Source organism: Molossus molossus, unplaced genomic scaffold, assembly GCF_014108415.1.
Source record: "Molossus molossus isolate mMolMol1 unplaced genomic scaffold, mMolMol1.p scaffold_m16_p_5, whole genome shotgun sequence".
NCBI classification, from domain to species: domain Eukaryota; kingdom Metazoa; phylum Chordata; class Mammalia; order Chiroptera; family Molossidae; genus Molossus; species Molossus molossus.
The window spans coordinates 7553576-7577173 of NW_023425388.1; the positions used below are offsets into that span (position 1 = coordinate 7553576).

Consider the following 23598-nt stretch of genomic DNA (forward strand, 5'->3'; position numbering starts at 1 on the left):
GACAAGCAGTGGTTACTTCTCCCAACCTTCTCCTCTCCAAGCTAAAGCCCTTCATTTCACAATTTCCATTCATTTCCTGCTCACAGTATTAATATTGGCATGCAAATACTGCCTGTCAAGATTTCATACTAGTACACATTGGTTAGTTGATGACAAAACCCATAAATCAAATATTGACTGTTGGATAAAATTCTTGGGGCATTTCAGGGCTCATTTGTTTATAAATAACATATTTATTAAGTCTGCACAATGTTAGCTTGGTTCCTTCGGTATGCAGCCTTTTATCTGTATTTCTTCAGGCCAGTCCAAGTTTCTGTTCTTTGCATTAATAGAGTGGTCGATCTGTGTAAAGGAAAGACAAGAATTTTATTTATTTGCTAGTCAACAAATATTTAACATGTCAGCTCTGAGCAAAGTCCTGTTGATGACGAATTCCATTCAAGGAAGTGGCTAGAATCACTTTTTAGAATGGAATTTGCTCCAACCCACTCTGGGTACTTGATTTTCTCTGAACGTGCTTCCTAAGACTGTTTGAACCAGGTGTTAGTGCAGCTCCAGAACTTTCTGCAATGATGTAAAATATTCCGTGATCAACACTGTCCAATAGAGTAGCCATTCGCCATAGCTGGCTGTCCAGTACTTGTGCCCAGTGCGAGGGGGGAACTGCATTCTGAGTTCTATTTGATTTCAATAAATTCAATGACAGTAATACATTTAATAAACAGAAATGCAAAGTTGCCTAGTAGCTGCTGTATTAAACAGCAGGCTCTAACGTTGGGTTTTCATTCTTTGGGAGCAGGACGACATCTTTTAGGGTAACAGCACAATTCCTAGCTCAGCAAACGCGTGTTCATATTCATGCAGGTTTAGCCCTTTATATTTTCAATTCTTTTGCAGATAATGGAGTGTCTTAATTAATGCTTAAAAAGAATAATATACCTTCTAAACTTTGAAATTCTAGTTATATATCCTTTTATACTTAACAGCTTTGAGATATAATGTACATACTATAAAATTCACCCAAAGTGTACACTTCAGTGGTTTTTAGTATATTCGCAGATATGCAACCATCACAATGAACAAGAAACCACGCACCCTACGCGGTCCTTCCTCGTCTCCCACAGCCCTAGATATTCACTGGGCTATTTTCTGTTTCTACGGATTTTGTCTATTCAGGAAATTTCATATAAATAAAATGAGCAGTATATGGTCTTTTGTGTTCTGTTTTCTTTCCTTAGCATGTTTTCAAGGCCCATCCATGTTGTTGCATGTATCAGTGCTTTATTTCTTTATATGATTGAATAATATTCCAGGTATGGCTATACCATATTTTATTTATATACTTTTATATATTAATAAGACATTTGGGTTGTTTCACTTTTTGGCTGTTGTGAATAATGCTGCTATGCACATACATGTACACAGCACGTGTGACCATGGTTCCATCTTCTTGGGTCTATATTTAGGAGTGGCGTTGTTAGGTCACATGGTACCCACGTGCCTGATTTTCTGAGGAACTTCCAGAATGTTTCCCAAGGTAGCCGTATTATCACGTTTCTTGCAAAAGTGTATGGAGGTTCTAAATTCTCCACATCCTTGTCAACACTTCTTACGATGCTTTTTGTTTTTTGTTACAGCCATTCTAGTGAGGGTGAGGTGGTGTCTGACTGGGGCTTTTGTCTGCATTTTCCTGACAGCTGGTCACGAGCATCTTCTCTCGTGCTTATTGCTGCCTGGATGTCTTCTTTGGAGTTAATTTATTCACATCTTCTGCCCACTTTAAAATTGGGCTATTTGTCTTCTCGTTATGGAGCTGTAAGAGTTCTGTGTTCATTCTGGGTATGAGTCCTTTATTTGCAATTTTTTTCTCCCATTCTGTAGGTTGTCTTTTCACATTTTTGGGGGTGTTCTTTGATGCACAAGAGTTTTAAACTTTTATGAAATGCAGTTTATCTATTTTTTCTTTTTTTTTTTTTGTTTATGCTTTTGGGGTGTAGCTAAGAAATTACTGCCTAATTCAAGGTCACAGAGATTTATGGCTACGTTTCCTTCTTTAAGTTTTATGGTTCTAGCTCCCACATTTAGTCATTTGACCCATTTTGACTTAGTTTCCACCTTTGGAGTGACGCAGGACTCCGGATTCATCCTTCGCGTGGGCGGCCCATGGCCTCAGCGCCGCACGTGGAAGACGACTCGTTCCCCACGCGGTGCTGTCGGTGCCCTCGTGGAAAACCAACCGACTAAACATGGGAGGGGTTATTGCTGGACTCCCGATTCTAGCCGTGGGCCGGTACGTCCGTCTTGCGCCAGTACCACACCGGCCTGATTACCGTGGCTCTGTAGTGAGCTTTGAAATCGGGACGTGTGAGTCCTTCAGCTTTGTTCTTCTTTTCCCAGACTGCCCTGGCCGTCTGGCTGGCTCCCTCGAGTTTCCCCAGGAAGCTTAGGGTCCACTCGTCCCTTTCTGTTTAAAGCCAGCTGGGGTGTGAAGGGGAGTTTGGATGTGCACAGGAAGTGGGTTCTCCATTTCCTCAGGAAAATCAACGCAGTGGGTCCCCCCTCTGTACACCAGGAACCCCGCCAAGCCCGCCCTCTGGGATTCCAGTTCAGTGGCCTGAGCATCGGTGTTTTTTTTTTTTTAATCCTTACCAGAGGAAATTTTTCTATTTATCTTCAGATAGAGGGGGAGGGAGAGAAAGGGAGAGAGAGAAACATCGACGCGAGAGGGACATATTGACTGGTTGCTTCCTGCACGACCCCGAACAGGGCTGGGGACGAACCGCAACGGAGGTACGTGCCCTTGGCCAGAATTGAACCTGCGACTCATTGGTCCGCGGGCCGACATTCTGCCGCTGAGCCAGACTGGCCAGGGCAAGCATCAGTGCTTTTTAAGGAGGCTCAGGTTGAGAGGGCGGTTGGGGTGGGCTGGTTGGAAAGAACTGATGAAGTTCTAGAAAAGCCTAGTTGCTCTGGATTAACTGGGCTCTATGCTCAGTTTCTTGCTAAATCTCTCATGTTTCAGTCACTTAGTCCTCACTGACTCTTGTATGATAGGTGCTGTCCTCCTCCCTTTCTCACAAGGGGTGATTCTGAGGCACAGAGAGGTTAAGTAACTTGCCTAAAGCCACACAGCGGGTAGATAAAGCCTGGAGACCTATAAGATACCAGACGAGATCACACGAGAGGTGGAGAAGGTGGTCCCGTGTCACTGTCCTGGGTGAGCCTGCGGAAGGCCAAGGGCAAATGCAGCACATACCCACCCCACAGCTGCAGAAGAATTATCTAGCGTTCATTTCATCACACAGACCCAAAAACTCAAGCCCAGAGAGGCAACGTGGCTTTTTCAGGGTCACACGTGGCCCCTGGCAAATCTGACCCTGGGCGCCAAGCCGCCCTCCCAGCCGCACCTGGCTCACCTCCCCACTGCAGGTCCCGGCAGGGTGGCCCGGGGAGAGCCGCCACACGGAGCCCAGGGCATGCCTCACTCAGGACCAGCCCTGAGGTCACAAGCACACTTGGTGTCCAAACCCGATCATTAGTAAAGAGTGGTCTAGGCGGGGCCTGGGGAAACGCTCCTCGGCCGTGGAAGGGCACAGGGTACAAGGAGAAAACACGCTGTTGCGCACGCGTGCTAAAATGACTGGGCTCCCGGGCTCTGGAGGGCTACAGCAGAGGGCGTCGGAGGGCCCAGGGCTTTCCCTGGGCATCTGTCATCAGTTACCTGTGTGGCTGCACTGAACTCACCCTCATCCAACCCCTTCTCCTCCACCTGGGTGGTCCTGCCGACTAGGGAGGGACCCAGCCACCCGCCTGCTTCTGTTTGTCTTCCTTCCCAGACCCATCACCATGTCCGACAGTGTGAGCAGGGGACCTGAACCCGGTGTCCTCACCTGACGTCAGAAGCAACCTGTGGCACGCCCCGCAGACACTGAAATCTCTGCCTCCTTTGGATTTCTCTCTCGTGGAAAGGAGGCCCTTTGCCCAGGGGGAGGGGCGGTCTCGCTGCCTGGCAGGCGGCCAGCTCCGTCCGAAGCCCGAGTCTCGAGTCTCGGCACTGTTTCTGGAGAGCCGCACAGTCCGAAAGAGACCGCCATCGTCCCTGCAGGCGTCAGCTTGCAAATCCTACGACATGTCCCCGACCCCCAGCTGCAGTTTTCACAGGCGACCACGGTAGAACTTCATCCTTTTGCTGTTTACTTTTCTTTGCGAAATAACGTGTTCAGATCGGCCCTGAACACGTTGCAGTAACAGCAACGAAAGCTCCACTTGCCCAAGGTTCCGCGGCCGCTGGTTCTCGGCGCGCTGGGGGCGCGGGCGGGCGGGGTCTGAGCCCCCGCCCCAGGAACTGTGACTGTGCCCCACGGAGGCAAAGGGGAGGCGCTGTGCTGACTGCAGCGTGGTGGGAGATCAGCACCCGCAGTCCACTCCGAGTTTTCCACTTTTAAGGAGGCTTGAGAATGGAAACTTTCTAATGCTGCTCTAATGAGAACCACCTCCATTCTCAGCATGGACAGCTTGACCCGTAATGACGCATCAGGCACCTGCTGAGTGGAAGGTGTGACTCCACACCCCACCCCAGATTTAGGAGTGAGGACCCCTGGGTGGAGAAGTGACCAGGCGACCACCCCCGCATCGCCCGGTGCATGGACTCTTCACAGGGTCGGATCCAGACATCGGGAACTGCAACTGACTGGCGACTTTTCAAATCACAGCCCGTACTGTACTAACCACTTGCGGGAAGGGACATCTCCTAACCACGACTGGGGTGACAGATGGTTACCAGACTGGGTGAGCAGGTTGTGAGGTATGCACCTGTTGAATCACTGTCTGTACGCCTGAAGCTAATATCGTTATCGCGTGTCGACTAGAAGAAAAAACAATAACCACCACTCACCTTCTCTCTCTCAATTCCCGCAGGGAGGTCAAACCCTTTTGCCGTGAGAAACACCCAGCTTGACCTGAACCGTATGTTCCTGATTTCTTTGCTTCCAAGTGCTTCGATGGCTTTCTTGGCGTCCTCCTTCAGCCTGGGGATGAAGGGGAGAGCGTTTGGAGGTCTCGCGTGGGGACCCTGTGGGGCACACTGCCTGTCCCAGGACAGAGCTTTCTAAAGCCACTCATCTCCTGGGGCGTAAACAGGAAAAGGGGCACCTCGCTGGCTGAGTCAGTCAGAGTTCCAGTTAAACACGTGACAACATCCTGGGCTCTTTCAACTCAATTGTGGGCACCGACTTTTAACTCTCAACTCCGAAAAGCCTTTGTGTGTTCAAGCACACCGCCACCCTCAGACACCACAATTTCCGGTCCTTGCTCACCCCCCTGTTCACTGACCACAAACTAAGGTGGCAGAAGTTACGGAAAGGTGAAAGCCAAGGTCGAAAGTGTCCCTTTCATATTCAGAAATGCCAGTATTACTGCCATTGTAAAAGGCTGCAACTTCAGTGTAAGCTAAGGCCCCGCTGGGTGGCTCAGTTGGCTGGAGCATCGTCCTGTACACAGAAAGGTCACCGGTTTGATTCCTGGCCAGGGCACATACCCAGGTTGTGGGTTCGATCCCTGGTCGGGGTGAGTATGGGAGGCAACCAATCAAAGTTTCTGTCTCACACAAGTGTTTTTTCTCTCTTTCTTACCCTCTCCCTTCCTCTCTCTCTAAAATTAATAAAAACATATCCTTGGGTAAGAATTAAAAAAAAAAAAAGAATAAGCTAAGGAAGGAGGGTAGAAAGAAAAAGAAAAAAGTAACAAGTTTAGATATTCGAAAATGAGTTAAATCTGAGTTTTTCCAAGTGTGCATCAAAAAACTTCAGTCTGGTAAGAAGTTCTATTAAAAACAAAATCTGAGGTTTAAGTAATCTGGGAAGTCCTGTGCTCAGGAGACCCGTTTTTGAAACTCACAGTCGTGCAAATAAGCGCTTTGAGGTTCTGAGACGCTGGGCAGTGAAGACACACCTTCGTCAGAAGAGCAGGAGGGGAAAGCCGGGGCTAGGTCGGCTTCTCCCCAGGAAAGCAGTGCGTGTGCGCGCGCGTGCGCCTGTGTGCGCGCGTGTGTGTGTGCGTGTGTTTGTGTGCATGTGTGTTTGTGTGCGCGTGTGTTTATGTGCATGTGTGTTTGTGTGCGCGTGTGTTTGTGTGCATGTGTGTTTGTGTGCGCGTGTGTTTATGTGCATGTGTGTTTGTGTGTGCGTGTGTTTATGTGCATGTGTGTTTGTGTGTGCGTGTGTTTATGTGCATGTGTGTTTGTGTGTGCGTGTGTTTATGTGCATGTGTGTTTGTGTGCGCGTGTGTTTATGTGCATGTGTGTTTGTGTGTGCGTGTGTTTATGTGCATGTGTGTTTGTGTGCGCGTGTGTTTATGTGCATGTGTGTTTGTGTGCGTGTGTGTTTGTGTGCGTGTGTGTTTGTGTGCGCGTGTGTTTATGTGCGTGTGTGTTTGTGTGCGTGTGTGTTTGTGTGCGCGTGTGTTTGTGTGCGCGTGTGTTTATGTGCATGTGTGTTTGTGTGCGCGTGTGTTTGTGTGCATGTGTGTTTGTGTGCGCGTGTGTTTATGTGCATGTGTGTTTGTGTGCGCGTGTGTTTATGTGCATGTGTGTTTGTGTGCGTGTGTGTTTGTGTGCGTGTGTGTTTGTGTGCGCGTGTGTTTATGTGCGTGTGTGTTTGTGTGTGCGTGTGTTTGTGTGCATGTGTGTTTGTGTGCGCGTGTGTTTATGTGCATGTGTGTTTGTGTGCGTGTGTGTTTGTGTGCGTGTGTGTTTGTGTGCGCGTGTGTTTATGTGCGTGTGTGTTTGTGTGTGCGTGTGTTTGTGTGCATGTGTGTTTGTGTGCGCGTGTGTTTGTGTGCATGTGTGTTTGTGTGCGTGTGTGTTTGTGTGCGTGTGTGTTTATGTGCATGTGTGTTTGTGTGCGCGTGTGTTTATGTGCGTGTTTGTCTGTGTGTGCATGTGTGTTTGTGTGCATGTGCGTGTTTGTGTGCATGTGCGTGTGTGTCTGTGTGTGCATGTGTGTGCGTGTGTGTCTGTGTGTGCGTGTGTGTGTCTGTGTGTGCGTGTGTTTGTGTGCATGAGTGTTTGTGTGCGTGTGTGTGCGTCCTTCCTTGGCTCCTCAGGCAGAGAAATGTTCTCAATCTCATGGTTCTGTACGTCCCACCGTGGGCGTGGCCTTCCTGGCTTGCTCTTCTCATTCTGGTCAGCGGTAGCTGTCTTGCGACCTGGACATAATCTTGGCGTCTAGCGCTTGAGTGCTGGTCACTGAAACGCCGTCTGCTTTGTCATGCTCCCCTACTTTCCCTCAGCGAAGCATCCTGCTTCCTGGCGGCTCACTGTTCCCTGGAGGGTGCGGAGGGGCCCCGGGCACTCTCCGTCCTGCCGGCTTCTCTTCCCTCCCCCACTGCAGTGGCAAAGCCACACACACTCACCGACTGCTGCCATCGTCGTGGGTCATCATGAGGAGCAGGGACTTCGCAGGAGCGCCCTGAATGAACTCGGTCATCGGTTCGGAGTTATCTGTGGGGTCAGTGCAAACCAGCTTTAGGAGCACTGTTCGGGGAGACACTGAGGGCTTCCCCGGCCCTCCGCATCAGTATCCTCTGCGCGGTCTCGGGTCCCAGAGCCCCTCTGCCACCGTGCCCGCGGCACTCCAGCTCTCTGGTGGACAGCTGCTGGGCTTCTCGTGGGGCCGGCTGCGGTCCGAGCGCGGTCCGATCAAAGGATTCAACTCAGACTCCAAACCAGCAGCGACTTGGTGGCACCGGTGGAGTTCTCTGCCATGACTAAGGAAGCCCGCCCACGCGTGAGCACCCCGTGGGGAGGAGCCCCAGGCACCGGTGTGCGGAGTGGAGGCGAGTGCGGACACACCCTGCTGGGAAGTCTTTGCCAAGAGGCCTGTCTATGCCCTACAGGAACAGAGAGCCATCCCAAACCCCATCACTCAGCCCTGGGGCTAGATATGTATAGTTAGGGTTGAGTCGGCCACAGAGGAAAAATACTTAATTCCCGCAAAGTGGGACCCCAGCATTTCTCATTGCTCGTCTCCATTATCTTTATAGAGACTTTTATTGTTAATGACTCTCAGTATTATAAAAACAAAAGGGATTGGCCTATCCTGATGACAATTGTAGTCAAGACCCAGTGCCCAGAACAGACAGACTACTGAAGGAGAGAGGGGGTCGTGGGCCCAGGACTGTGTGCGTGGAGCCCAGTGAGCACCAGGTACAGGACGGGAATTATGATGATATTCAGGACTGAATGCTGATTGCATTATTTTACATGTATTTAATTTAAAAATGTCTCTTCTTCCCGGCCGGTGTGGCTCAGTGGTTGAGCGTCCACCCCTGCACCAAGAGGTTGCCAGTTGGATTCCCGGTCAGGGCACATGCCCAGGTTGTGGGCCAAGTCCCTAGTGGGGGGCGTGCAGGAGGCGGCCAGTCGATGTTCTCTCGCATTGATGTTTCTATCTCTCCCTCTCCTTTCCTCTCTCTCTAAAAAATTAATAAAGAAAATTTTTTTTTAAAAAAAGTCTCTTCTCATTATCTAATAAGGGAACAGAAGGAAAAGATTCAGGGCACGTGTGACCAGAGAAAAGGAATTTTCTAGATAATGCCTCCAGACTGTGTTATGTGGACTCAAAGACTGAGAGGACGCGTGGACGCCCCCACCCTGGGAGGACGCGTGAACGCCCCCCCCCCAGGACGCGTGAACGCCCCCCCCCCAGGACGCGTGAACACCCTCCCCCCAGGACGCGTGGACGACCCCCCCCCAGGACGCGTGGACGACCCCCCCCCCAGGACGCGTGGACGACCCCCCCCCCAGGACGCGTGGACGACCCCCCTGGGATACTCAGCAGGAGCTTCTGGCAACTCTCTCAGTGGACAAAATAAGAATGTTTGGCATTTTGTTTGTGTTTTTTAAATCCTGACTTATGTTTCTAATTCATTTCCATTCTAACAGAAAAGGGTTATCTTACCATCTTGAAACATATCAAAATATTGTGTTGCTATCACTTTCCCAGTCGTATCTGAAAAGAAAAGGAACAGTTTTAAAAGAACGTTCAGTTGGGGCACAGGCCCAGGTTGTGGGTCCGATCCCCGGTGGGGGGCAGGCAGGAGGCAGTCGATCGATGTTCTCTCTCATCGATGTTTCTATCTCTCCCTTCCTCTCTCTAAAATCAATAAAGGAAAAAACCGTATTTAGAAGCACGTTCACGGGGACTCAGGGTGCACTCATGGCGTGGGCGTTCCCTGCATGGTCCGTTTCCTCCGGGTTCTTTCCAGGAACCTTGGCTGCAGCAGTGACCCAGCCTGGAGATGGCCGCAGCCCTGGGGGGGCGGGTGCCCCAAGCGATGCAGGGCAGAGAGACCACAGGGGCCCCTCAGCTGCTCCAGGACTTCCTTCCCGCGGCTCCCCGTGAGCTTTGATCCGACACTTTCCTGTCACACCTGCCTCTTCTCACAGAGTCCCCCGAGTTCCCACCTCGGCCTTTTTTGCTTCTTACTTTGGGTCCCCCTCCGGATTATCATGCAGGGCACAGTCTGTCTCGGGTACCTGCAGCCCTGCTGTCACTGGACAACGTGCTCAGCGTGCTGCAGGGACACCATGTAAAACCCCTTCTCCAAACCTGCTGCGGTTGTCATCGTCGGGGTCCCCAGGGGCGATCCTTGCAGAACGTCTTTCCCAGGCCTCAGAGGAGGCCCAGCATTGCTTCCCCTGAGACCCTCGTCCCCTCTGTTACACAGAGGCAGGAGCTAGCGGTGGAGTCGCCCTCTAGTGGGTCACCAGGAATCTGACAGCAAAGCGACGCTCAGCCCCAGGACAGCCTGTGGCCTCAGGTCTGCTCGTAGGGTTTCACCCTGCGTCTGCCAGCCCTTCTTTGTGTTTTGTTTTATTTTTAAAATCTATATTTGATTTCGGTTTTCTTTTTTTAGGGACCACAACTAATCTGTAAAGTGAGGCATTGTAAAAATAATTAAATATATTATTTAAAAGATGCATTACAATATAAACCTAGCCTTGGCCAGTTTGGCTTATCGGTTGGAGCATCGGCTCATGGACAGAAGGGTCGCAGGTTTGGTTCCTGGTCAAGGGCACGTACCTGGGTTGCAGGTTTGCTCCCCAGCTGGCCCCTGCTGGGGTTAGGTGGGAGGCAACCAATCAATGTGTCTCTCACATCAATGTTTCTCTCTCCCCCTTCCTTCCACTCTATCTAAAAAGAAGTGGAAAAATATCCTCAGATGAGGATTGACAAAAATAAATAGATAAAATAAACAAATAAACCTAAACTGGATCGATGCAAAAACCATGGAAAACCCAAGGTATCTTGGAAAAGCCTGTCACAGTGTTTGTAGAGAAGTTTTAAAGAAAATGTTTAATAACTTACAATTGACAAGGGCAATATTTATTCCTTTCCCAACATTTCCAGTCATTTCTTCTATGAGCCTGAAATGCAAATAAATGTCAGTCAAAGGAACTTTCTTACCCAGCTGAGGGCAGCCCTCCCTGCTCCGTGAGGCCTCCCCCGGGGGCCACTGCCCCGCCCACTGTCACCAGGAATCTGAGGGCAAAGGGAGGCTCAGCCCAGGACAGCCTGTGGCCCCAGGTCTGCCCGTATGGTTTCACCCCGCTTCTGCCAGTCCTTCTCTGTGTTTTGTTTAATTTTTTAAATCTGTATTTGGAAAAATAATCTATATTTGGTTTTTTTTTTAGGGACCACAAATAATCTGTAAAGTGAGGCATTGTAAAAATAATTAAATATATCATTTTAAAAATGCATTAGAACATAAGCAAGAGCCAATGGAACCAGCAGAACACATAGATAATAGTAATAGACTCACAGGCTCCAAATAGTAGGATTAGCCAACAGACTTTCAAGTAACTACTTTTAATATGGTTAAGAAGACGATGAATAAAATAAAAAATTTCAGACCTAGAAACTACAAAAAAGATATAAAGATTATAAAAGAACCAAATGAGATTTTAAAACTAAAATAATATAATAACTAAAATCTGTAGCTAATGGAAGGTTTAACAGATTAGGCACAGTAGAAGAAAGAATTAGTAAACTGGACAGCAGTTCAGAAGAAATCAGGTCTGTTCACAAGAAGAACAGAGAGATACAAAATGGAAAATACAAAATAGACTGTAGCTATAGAGATTATAATAATAAAGTGCAACACGTTTCATTAAGAATCTTAGAAGAAGAGGAAAAAAATAAATGCGGCAGAAAATGCAATGACAGAGAATTTATTAAATGTGATGAAAGACTTCAATACATATCTATTTAAGAAGCTCAGCCCTGACTGGATGGCTCAGTTGGTTGGAGCATCGTCCCATACACCAGAGGGTGGCTGGTTTGATCCTTGGTTGGGATCATGTGGGAGGCAATCGATAGATATTTCTCTCTCTCTCTCTCCCCTCTCTAAAAATTAATTTAAAAAATATTAAGAGGTTGACATCATTGCCAATGATATATCAGATAAGGGGTTAATTTCCAATATATATAGAGTGCTCATACAACTCCACAAAAGGAAGACAAAGAACCCAATTAAAAAATGGGCAGAGGAGCTGAATAGACACCTCTCCAAACAGGACATACAAATGGCCAAGAGACATATGAAGAAATGCTCAACATCACTAATCATCAGAGACATGCAAATTAAAACAACAATGAGGTATCACCTCACACCTGTCAGAATGGCCGCCATCAACAAATCATCAAACAACAAGTGTTGGCGAGGGTGTGGAGATGAGGGGACTCTAATACACTGCTGGTGGGAATGCAGACTGGTGCAGCCGCTATGGAAAACAATATGGTGCTACCTCAAAAAATTAAAAATTGAACTTCCATTTGACCCAGTGATCCCACTGCTGGGAATATACCCTAAGAAGCCTGAAACACCAATCAGGAAGAATATATGTACCCCCATGTTCATAGCAGCACTATTTACAATAGCTAAGATCTGGAAACAGCCCAAGTGTCCACCAGTAGACGAATGGATAAAAAAACTGTGGTACATATACACAATGGAGTACTATGCAGTGGTAAGAAAGAAAGATCTCTTATCCTTTGAGACAACATGGAGGGACCTGGAAAGTATTATCCTAAGTGAAAGAAGCCAAGCAGAAAAAGACAAATCCCACATGATCTCACTTATATACGGAATATAATGAACATAACAGTCTGAGGAATACAGTAGACCCAGAAACATGGAAGTAGGGCACAGACTGACATCCCTCAGAAGAGGGGATGGGGGGTGGGGGGGTGGGAAGAGATAAACCACAGAACTTATAGGCATGTACGCATGACCAATGGACATGGACAACTAAGCCGGGGACAGGGTGGAGGGGGGGTGGGGTGGGGGGTGCCAATGGGGTAAAAAGGTAAAATATCTGTAACAAAAAAATAAATAAAAATTCATAAAAAAAAAATATTAAGAGTTTTTTTTGTTTGTTTCTTCTTCTAAAGAAGCTCAGTAAACTCCAAAATAAGATAAAGCAACAACAACAGACACAGCCTGGTACAAGTGGTGAAGACCAAAGATAAACAAAAATTCTTAAAGGCAACCGGAGAGGGAGAAAAAGTCGGTCAATTTCACAACATCAACAATTCAACTGTTAGCTGACTGCTTAAGCGAAACAATGGAAGCCAGGACACAATGAATTGTACCTGGAATGGGTTGTAAGAAAATAATAAGTATCTTTCATCAATAAAGAGGAAATAAAAATATTTCAGAGAAACGTAAACTGAGAAATGCAACATCAGAAGAGGCCTTACAAAAGTTTTTGTTCTGTATCTTCTGCTGTAAGAAACCTTATCTACAAATATTAGTGGTCATTAAGTCTTATGAGTACTTCTGGAATGTCACTGACGTTGAGGGTGGTCGTGGGGCCTCTCCTCCCAAAAAGAACGAAACCCAACCAAAATATATGCAAGAGCACACTGAGAGACATGAACAGGACTATTCGTAGCACCGTTATTTATAACAGCTCCAAACTAGGAATGATCTAAATGTCACTCAGTAGAATGGATGAATAAATTGTAGTGCGTACATGCAACGGCATATTACACACCAGTGTAAATCAATGAACAATAGCTTTATCCAACATCAGGGATAATTCTCAAAAATACAATTTTGAGTAAAGAAGTAAGACATAAAAGAGTATAAGGTTTATGATTACATTTATATAAAGTTCAAAATAGATAAAATTAAACAACAGTGTTTTACAATGCATGCTTTTGCTGTAAAACTATCAAGAAAAACAAGAAAATGATCACTGTAAAAGACAGAATAGAGGTTAACCAGGGCAGTAAGTAAAGGGGGCTGCATTTCGGAAGGGGTATCAATGTCGAACAGACATTGATAGTCTGTTTCTAGCCTGCATGGCGATTGTGGAAGTGTTCACTTCATTCTAATTCATTACAAAACAACATATTCACAAGGTTATTAATTGCAGTATTATTTGTAATATCAAAAGAATTCAAACACTGAAAGCATCTATCAGTGTAGAACTGATTGAATAAACACTGATACATCCATGTATGGAACATTATGTACCCGTGAAAAGGAATGAAGACAGTCTCTGTGGACTGATAGGGGGTGGTCTCTATTACACTGTTAAGTGAAAAAGTGCAAAACTGTGCACAGATTTTGCTACATACATAGGTATACTCACACATATACACATACATATACAAATTTAAGACACAAACATGGGGATATATTAATTATACATAGACAATTTGTTTACTTTTAACAGAAAGAGAAATCCGAAACTAAAGAAAATCATAATGGGGATGGGAGCAGTGGGAAATGAGAACGAAGAGGAAGGCACAGGGAAGAGTCTCTGAGCGTAATTTTTCAGCTGAGGTTTCTGCTTCAGGTAAGCTCTGATTTTATGACTCTGCCTGTCTTTCTAGTTTCAGGGTGGTGGTTTGCCCAGTGACCGCAATTCTTGTGTGTGTTCTTACTTGTAGCAGAATTTGGGGGTTACGTGCTGTAAGCCAATGTAAGAGTTGTTTACCTTTAATTGGCAGTTTTCAGACCACCAACTATTGTGTGAGATATACTTGTTTGTGAAACCATCATATTGGTTTTTGTTGTTGGTTTTTTGTTGCCTTTAAAATGTTTGCTTTCACTATATGGTTACAGTTTCTTTGCTTTGTTAAAGGTCATATATTAACTAAGGCATAAGCATATTGAAAAATACTATTTTAATAAATGAAACAACAAAATATGGAGAGAATTTTTACAGCATAAAAGGGCTAACTACCTTAATATATATAAAGAGCCTTATAAATCAATAAAGATGGCCAATGATAGAAATAAACATGGGCAAGGGATATGCAAAGACAGTTCATAGAAAAGAAACACAAAGACTCTCAGTTTAAAGGGATCCTCTAATCCACCCATTGCAAGAGCAATAGTGAAGTAAACACCTGCCCTGAAACCAAGGTTCATCTCGCACAACGGCAGCGATCCACACATCTGCCAGCATGTTGTGTTGGACGGAGGGTGGGGAATCAGTCCTTCTCACCACGCTAATCTGAGTCCTCTGAGAAGCAGAGAGCAGAGCAGGATTAAAGGCACAGGGAGTCCCTCCTCTTAGGGAAAGTGCCTCTGTGAGAGGTGGGGAGAGCTGCCAGACCCGCTGCGAGTCTGACCTAACGTGCAGGAAAGAGGGAAAAAGCTTGGGTGGACCAGGCCACCATGCAGTCTCACTAGGGTTCCGCAAGGTCACTGGGGCACCCTGGAGTCTGTCTGCAGGCCCAGACCTGTCTGGTACCCCTCTGTGCTGGCAGATTCCCTCCTTCACCACGTTCTACTCAGGCTCCCCGGAGCTCTTTCTCAATGAGGTCTAACTTTGGGCTACAGTGTTTCTCTCTGCATTGTCCAGTTTCAGCAAGAATTCTGCTAAGTCCGTTCAACTAGAGCCCCCCATGTTTGATATCCGATCACCTTCCATCTCTGATTGGGTTCTCATCCTCCATCCCCCACCCTCAGATGCTGTCCGATCACCCCAGCCTACCTTCAGCAAGGATCCCGGTAGGTCGGTTTAGCCAGGATCCCCCGACTCCTGATGTTTCCTTTCGGAAGTGTTCCATTCACTGGCCTCACCTTGGCTATAATTCCCACTTTCCCACGCTGTACTCAGAGTTAGTCCAATCCTCCCTCCACTGCAGAGGTCCCCACGGTGATCGCCATGGCCCACCTTGAGTAAAGTCTGCCCCACCATCATCAGCAAGTGTCATGAATACTTCGATCGTTAACAGTGCTCAGTCATGAGCTCAGAGCAGCCCATGGAAGCATGGCCGCAAGGGAACATACTATAACTTTCCGAACGAGCAGCGGTGCCTCTGGGCGATGAACTCCCTGCCGCTGGACGAGAAGCGCATTCTCACGGCTGGTTACCGCGCTTGGACATTGCTGGTGGGAGGGTGAGTAGGACCCGAGCAATGACCTTAAAATCTGAAGTAGAAATTCTTTCTAATGTAGAAATATATACTAAGCCAAACTATCAATTAATTGTGAGGGGGAAGGAACATATTTTATTTTATTTTAATTTTTTTTCCCTTGATATTACAGAGGGAGAAGCATCGATGAGACAGAACATCGATTGGCCGCCTCCTGCACGCTCCCGCTGGGGATCGGGCCCACAACCTGGGCATGTGTCCTGACTGGGAATCGAACTGGCGACCTCTTGGTGCAGGGGTCGATGCTCAACCACTGAGCCACACAGGCCAGACGGAATGAACATATTTTAAGCATGAACAATCTAAAAATTTTACTTCTCCTTCTACCCTTTTCTCGGGATGTTACTAGAGGATGTGCTCCAGCAAAACAAGGGAGGAAACTGAGAAAGTGGAAGATTTGTGTCCTCGAAATAGGGGCTGCAACTCCGGAGAGGGAGGCGAGGGTCATCCCCAGGATGATGGTGGAGTGGATGCCATGTGATAGCTGTGCCAGCCGTGAGGGCAACCTGGCTGCCTGCAGGGTAACAGAGATCACCCCACATCACTACACCAATATGAATCGTGTCCTTTTTAAAAGGGGAAATTTGGACACAGATAGACACAGAGAGGGAGATGATGCAAAGACACAGGGAAAAGATAAGCACCTCCCAGCCAAGGACAGAGGCTGGAGCAGATTCTCCCTCCGGCCTCAGAAGGAACCAACCCTTCCACACCTCGATCTTGGACACCCAGCTCCAGACAGGGAGAGAACAGCCCGGTCTGTGCACTGGGCTGTGGCGGCCCCAGCGCAGGAGGGCACGAGGCTGGGACAGTTCCGGTGCAGGACTGTCTGGGCCCTCATGGGGAAGGGTGCCACACAGACCTGCGATGAGGAGGCATGGGCTGGAAAGAAAAACCACACACCTGCTTTAATCCGTGAGGATTAAAATGGAAGAAAACCTGTGTGTCATGTTCCCCGGACCTGGAAGGACCATGACATGTATTCAAAGGGTGTGAAATAGAAACGAAGGCTTGTTTCACCTGCTGTTAAAAGAGAATTCAACATGGGGACACATCCTCCTTCCACATCCTCCCCAGGGAGCGCAGGTGGCACCCTCAGCTCCCGGACGCTGCAGCCTGTGCCTGAGGTCAGAGACGTGCCTTCTCTCCTGGGGGCAGACTGGCTGCCGGGCCAGCCTCGGCGAGGAAGGGACCCGGCGGGCTAGCTCTGCTTCCTTTGCACGCTGCTACTTACAGCTCATTCTCAAAGTAGATCTTGGCGTACTTGTTCTTGCTCCCGCCGCTGAGCAGCCAGTAGGCATAGGTGTTCGGGGGACAGTGGTCATACTTGTGCCTTTTGGGGGCTGGGGCTGTAATGAACAAGAACATAACAGGTCACGTGAGGGTTTACCAGATGAGCCCACTGCTTGACCATGAACGCAGCTGTCCTGCCCCAGGACTTCACACCCGCACGGTCCAAGGTCATGAGTGGGGAAGGGGTCAACCATTTTCATTAGGAGCTTCAGCAATTTCCCTAAAGACACGAAGCTACTTCAATCCGCTTTTGTCTTGAAATAACAAATGTATAAAAGGGGGGGGGGTGTTTTAAGAGTTGGGAATCACTGCCCATGGCTGGCCATCGAACTGACATCCTCGTCACGTGATGGGGAGATTCAGAAACCAAGTCAACGAGCCCTTCTGGAATGCCTGCTGTCCGACAGTACGTCCTCCTCGGCATCAGCATCATCCACGTAAAATGGCCAGAACCCACTGCCCGGCCCCGAGCCAAGCTGCATGTATCCGTCTGCTGGGGCCCATGGTACTGACCTCTGAGGACGGGCTTCTCGCCGATGCTCCGAATGTTGTAGACAGCGGTAGCCAGGGGGCCGTCCGGAATGAGCTCTGCCACCAGGTACCCGAAGTACCAGGCGCACGTGGAGGCAGAGATGAAGAGTGCTGCTCTCAGGATGCCTGGGGGCCGACAAGATGGGACCTGGAGGCCAGGGCAGGCACCCTCGGGCAGCCCAGCCCCGGCTCTGCCCCCCCGCCATTCCTGCAGGCTGCTCTGGAGAGAACCTACTCCCAGGAGGCGGGGCAGGTAATGAACCTCGATACCATGACCACTGAGTTGGCTTTGCTGGGACCAGCGTTTGAAGTAGACAGAAGCAGATAACACAAAGAAGACAGGAATGTTTTCAACGCCACACTTCTACGTGTGCTGCTGGCTTGGGTCTTAGAACTTCCTCGAATGCTAATGTCCATCATCAGTTTATCGAGCGGCCTTGTGAGCCGCCACGCCAGACCTGGGCCCATGTTCCCCGTCTCGGTGGATGGATGGGGTTAGGCGTCAGCTCTCCATTCACCGGTCCTGCCCCAGCCCAGCTGGACTCCGTCGGCCAGTTCCGCCAGCTGTTCTAGTGAATTATGGAGTCTAAAGGGGTAGAGGACACTTCCAAGTGCACTGCTGGTCGGCGGTGAGCGGGCAGCCCCAGGCTTGTGGCTGGCGGCTGAAGAGAGGGCAGCTGGTGGGGCCTCCCTCTTACGCTGCAGGGTCGACACTAACTGCGGGTGGTCAGGGTCAGAACTGACCTGAATTGTGGGACACTCGGTCGCCATCAGAGGGTTGGTGTCTCTCCCCGCAGCACCCTGAGCAGGGACAGGTGCGTGGTTCTCCCAGACCCTGTTTTCCCAGTTCACAGTCACTGACAAAGAGGCAGGACTCCAACCCTCCAGCGCACAACCCCAGGCTTCCTCCTCTCCGGGCTGTGAAACACACAGACCCGTGTCCGGCACTCTGGCCGAGCTCCGCCCTGGACCTCAGCCCCCGTCGTTCCCTGCACCTGCAGGTCTCCCTGTCCCGCAAGCGCCGCTGTCTGCGTCCCCTCCACCGCTGTGTGTGCCGCTGTCTGCGTCCCCTCCACCGCTGTGTGTGCAGCTGTCTGCGGTCCCCTCCACCGCTGTGTGTGCAGCTGTCTGCGTCCCCTCCACCGCTGTGTGTGCAGCTGTCTGCGTCCCCTCCACCGCTGTGAGTGCAGCTGTCTGCGTCCCCTCCACCGCTGTGAGTGCAGCTGTCTGCGTCCCCTCCACCGCTGTGTGTGCAGCTGTCTGCGGTCCCCTCCACCGCTGTGTGTGCAGCTGTCTGCGTCCCCTCCACCGCTGTGTGTGCAGCTGTCTGCGGTCCCCTCCACCGCTGTGAGTGCAGCTGTCTGCGTCCCCTCCACCGCTGTGAGTGCAGCTGTCTGCGTCCCCTCCACCGCTGTGAGTGCAGCTGTCTGCGTCCCCTCCACCGCTGTGTGTGCAGCTGTCTGCGTCCCCTCCACCGCTGTGTGTGCAGCTGTCTGCGGTCCCCTCCACCGCTGTGTGTGCAGCTGTCTGCGTCCCCTCCACCGCTGTGTGTGCAGCTGTCTGCGTCCCCTCCACCGCTGTGTGTGCAGCTGTCTGCGGTCCCCTCCACCGCTGTGTGTGCAGCTGTCTGCGGTCCCCTCCACCGCTGTGTGTGCAGCTGTCTGCGGTCCCCTCCACCGCTGTGTGTGCAGCTGTCTGCGGTCCCCTCCACCGCTGTGTGTGCAGCTGTCTGCGGTCCCCTCCACCGCTGTGTGTGCTGAGTCTGTGGTACTCGTGCGGCTCGTTAACTTGGGTAGCGACACTCATGGAACGGGGCGCTTCTATTTCCCCTTGACGATCTGGTCTTTTTCCGAGTGCACGATTCAGCATCGATCATTCTCTCTCTTCCAAACCACACAGTGCCCGGGGTTGTTAGGACGTCATGCAGGCAGGGCTTCCTGGTGCGAACTACCCGGGCAGCATGGCCACTGTCGCTTCTAGGATGCAAGGAGCATCTCAACGCTGGGGAAGCAGCCACAGAAGACCAAGGAGAGCCCCGGGTATGGAGGACCTTCTCCTGCCATACAGCTCTGCAGGAGCCGGTCCCTCTGCCTGAGGGCCCTCGCCCACACAGACCCCCAGTGCCCTCCTCCTCTTCAAGGCCCCCGCAGTGTGCCAGGCAGCCCCACCTCGGAGGCCTGCACAGGCACCTCATGGCAGCCTTCGCACGCCTCTGTGGCACGACACCCCCTCCAGGACCGTGTGCACACCCCTAGGACAGTGCGTGGGCCGCTAATGTTCCAGAAAGCGCTACGGGTGCACCCCGGGGGTCCGAGAGGGGCAGCCTCCGGACGCCGAGTCAGCATCAACCGCGCTAGGTTCAGCGAACACAACAGTCCACTGTGTCCCGTGAGAGTCAGGTCACAGCTGGGCTATTTCCTCCACGTGTCACATTTGAGGAATTGGCACACCAGAGCCTGTCATGGATCTTCTCGTCGCTGCGTCACACGGGATCTTTGAGCAGAGCTGCTGTTTGGCTTGGAGAAGACTGAAAAGGAACACGATGCTACCTTTCAAGAGCGTATAGGACAGCCACACGGAAGGAACACACGGCTCTGCCACCAGCTGAACGAGGACAAATACATGGAAGTGACAGGGGAGGAAAGAAATGCATAAGGAGCCCGCGGACCCTCACGGTGGAACCGCAGACCAGCTGGCCTGCCGGCCGGGTGATGAACCCCCGTCTCTGCGTACTTCTCAGGGCTCCTGGGGAGGCTGCAAGGTATCTGTGGGCTGGGCAAGGGGTGCCACTGAGGACCTTCCGGCTGGGGACAGCCTGGTATCCTGTGGTGGCCGGGAGAAGCTGAGACCTGGAGCCAGAGCCACCCGGGTGGGGGGCAGGCCCGGCATCAAGGATGGGGCGCTGGCTGGTGGTGAGCCATGCACGGCTCTGACACAAGCTACAGACGCCTCCAGGAGGCCGCAGGCCGAGGAGCCACGTGGCGAGGGACAAGGAGCAGGCAGGCAGTCCCGGAGAGCCTGTCTGAGGGCTGGCCAGCAGCCCCAGCTCAGCTCCTGCAGGCGATTGCAAAGCAGGCAGGACGCTGGGCGGCAGAGGAGAACCCAGCGCCCGGTGGGCACAGGTAAAGATTCATCTCGGGAAAGGCGGAAGTCCAGGACTCAGATAAGATGGCCCCAGATGGGCCTGCCCGGGGGGAGCAGCCTCAGAAGTGGGGCAGGGGGGATGAAGTACACAAAGTCCAGGAACCTTCTGTGATTCTCCAATCTTGATCCGATCTTTCCTCGTACTGTGATAAGGTCACCGTCGGTTCCCAGATGCGTCCCCCACGTGCGTCCACCTCAGAGCAAAGGCCACTTCTGAGCACCGGCAGGAAGTCAGTGCACTTCCTCCTTGAGACGCTCAATTAGTACGCAAGCGTGCATGTGCGCAGGCCCGTGTGGGCTTGCGTGTGTGTGCACCTGTGCGCCTGTGTCCCACCCTCATCCCACCTGCAGGTTCTCAGGGGTCTCAGGCTGGCCCTGGACACTAACACTGGAGAAGAAAGCAATCCTCAAACCAACTCCAGTAGGGGGCTGTCAGGATGCCTACAGCCATCTGTCCAGGGGCCGTGCCAAGAGCCCTTCTGAAGGTCCTGGCACTGGTGGGCAGGAATGGGACAGGTGGAACGAGGAAGCTGGCGCTGCAGCGTGGCCGACACACCCTGGATGCCCTCACCCCAGAGGTGGCCACACCTGTACCTCTTGTCTTGGAAGGGCTAGGAGGGCTGAGGGGTAATGAACCATATTTGGGACTCAGCTGCTTTGTGAACATTGTTGTCACAATCCCCTCATCACCGCTCCCCTCCTTTTTTTGTTACGCCTCACCTGAAGATATTTTTAAATTGATTTTTAGATAAAGAGTAAGGGAGGGAGAGAGAGACAGAGAGAGAAACATCAATGTGAGAGAGACACACTGACTGGTTGCCTCCTGCATGACCCCTACTGGGGCCGGGGATCAAACCTGCAGCCCAGTAGGTGCCCTTGACCGGAAATCAAACCCAAGACTCCTTGGGCCATCACTGTAACTGGCCAGGTTTGTCGTCACTGTCCTATTGATGGAGGCTTTGTGGCAGAAGGGCTGGGAAATGTCACACCCGAACACCACAGCAGGTCTACAAGGGAACCCACCTACAATGCTCACACAAACACCCTACTCTTAAGAAAGGAGGATGACTGTGTGTCAGGGGAAGGGCGCTGGCTGCTTGACTTCACCCATTGAAGCAGAACGTCTTCCCCGAGCGCTGTCTACCTGGGCTAGACCGGGTGCTTCACTGAAATGCTGCTCCCAGGAACTTTGCCAAACCTCAGCTCATAAAAACAAAGGCGACACGGCTCTGGATGTCTGCAGGTGATATCCTCCCAACCTCACACACCCAGACGATACAAACTGGGTGCTGCAGCCGCGCTCTCGTGGAGGAACGTCGCAGTTCATGAACACATCCTAAGGCTGGGGTAAGAGTTGTGGGTGGGAAAGCAATCTGACAACATTCAGCATTTCCTACTAAGCAACCAGCAACATGACATTATATGTATGTAATACAGAAATAATGAAAAATTCTTCCGATATAGTTATGAAATTTACATATCTATCTCTACCCGTGTAGCCTACAATCCAACAAGTTACCAAAAACGGTTCATAAATAAATGGCTTTGTAGCAAACATGGCTATTTCACACGATCAATTTAAAAAAATCCTAAAATTTGGCTTTCCTGCACTTTGGGAGTGCAGCAGAAAGGCGGTGTTGAGAACTTTCTGAACTGTGCCCACATGGCCAGACCACACGGCTGGAAGTCTAACAAACACCTCAAGGCTAATGACCCGATATCCAGTCAGGGAAATGACCTCTACAGAGGCCAAGAGAACTTTCCACTCTCGAACAGCATACGCTGCCTTGGTTCAGGAGGAATTGGACTCCTTGGAGTACAGAAAGAAAACAGCGAAATCAATCAGGAAGGGCAGGTGTGGCTGAGGACCGTCACACCTGACCTCCAGAACACCTGCAGCCACACGCAGGCGTGGGACAAAGGACAGAGGCCACAGTCTGAAAGATAGGCTTTGAGAGAGAAAATAACTGATGGAATAATTGCGTCTTTCCTTCCTCTTTCCCTTCCCCCCAACATCCCTCTGTCTCCAGGACTTTGATAAGTGAAAAGTGAAAGCAGCCCTACAAAAAGACGGGGGAACAGTCAGAGCAGGACAGTGGGCATTCCGCTTCTCTGTCCCCTCACTGGAGGGGGAGCTAATGACTCCCGACTCAGCCGAGGAGCCCTCAGGTGAGGTCTAACCCGCAGTTGGCAGCCCCCTGCTGGAGGTCCGGGCCCCCCTGCAGGCACCTCTCTCCTTGGAGGTACCCACCCCACCCCAGCTCCTGGAGCGCCCTGCCCGTGCTCACCCAAATCACACTCACGGATGCCCTGCCATGAATCCCAGCTGGGCGAGTGGGGCAGGCGCGGGGACCCCAGGAAACGCTGCAGGGCTACCTGCTCCGAACCCCCAGCCTAGTCGCCTCCGCTGGACTGGCTGCCGGCTTTCCTGTTCCCAGCTGGGAGAGGAGACCCGGCCACGCGCCAGCCCCATCCTCGGGCTCAGCTGGTTGGTCGCTGAAGTTGCGAGGGGGCCCCGGTTCCCCGTTTCCTCCTTTGGCTGTGGGGGTCGCACTCACCTGTACCCTTCACTTGCATCTTCCAGGTGCTGCTCCCGCCCTCCTGGCCTTAGGCAGCAGTGACGGGGACTTCCTACCAGCGCGGGGCGGAGGACTAGGCAACACGCCCTAGGGCAGGCGCCGGAGGTCGGGCCAAAGGCAGACTGCGGCCCGGCAGGTGCGGACGACCCGACCCGGGAAGGGCGCCGGCTGCGGGCGGGGGCGCTGGGGCGCCGGGCGAGCCCACTGGCTCCCGTCCGCAGCCCCTGAGGACCCCGCTCTTCGCCCAGGGACTGGGGCTTTGTCCTGAAGGGAGGACACACCCTTTCCTCACCGGTTAGTCGCCCCAGGCCCCAACTTAATGTCTCCCCAGGGGAAATGCCTGCAAAGATAAGCAAGACTTGAGCCTTCTGGCCCTGGGCTCTTTGCTTCGCCCTGATCAGCCTTCTGCCCCCTGCTTTGTCACAGGCGGGGCACTGCCTACTGCTTCCTTCTTCAGAGTGTGTGTGTGTGGGGGGGGGGGGAGCCGGGTGCTGGGGAGGTCGGTGGTGAGAGAGCCGCGGGCCCCAAGCTCAGTGCCCGCTCTGCAGGTCCTCTTGTTCACACGGAGGCCAGGGGGTGCCAGGGTGGGGGCA

The 23598-nt window shown here is 51.1% G+C and overlaps 1 protein-coding gene across 1 annotated transcript; it reads right to left on the reverse strand.

Moving 5' to 3' along the window:
• Positions 1-242: 242 nt before the first annotated feature.
• Positions 243-23170, reverse strand: FAM3B (FAM3 metabolism regulating signaling molecule B). Its single transcript, XM_036243154.1, has 8 exons — positions 22985-23170; positions 17265-17408; positions 16693-16807; positions 10368-10426; positions 8958-9008; positions 7411-7498; positions 4895-5027; positions 243-342 (listed from the first exon to the last, which is right to left on the reverse strand). Exons 1-8 carry the CDS (start codon positions 23001-23003, stop codon positions 253-255), a joined length of 699 nt encoding a protein of 232 aa, XP_036099047.1. The 5' UTR covers positions 23004-23170; the 3' UTR covers positions 243-252.
• Between the last annotated feature and the right edge of the window lie 428 nt (positions 23171-23598).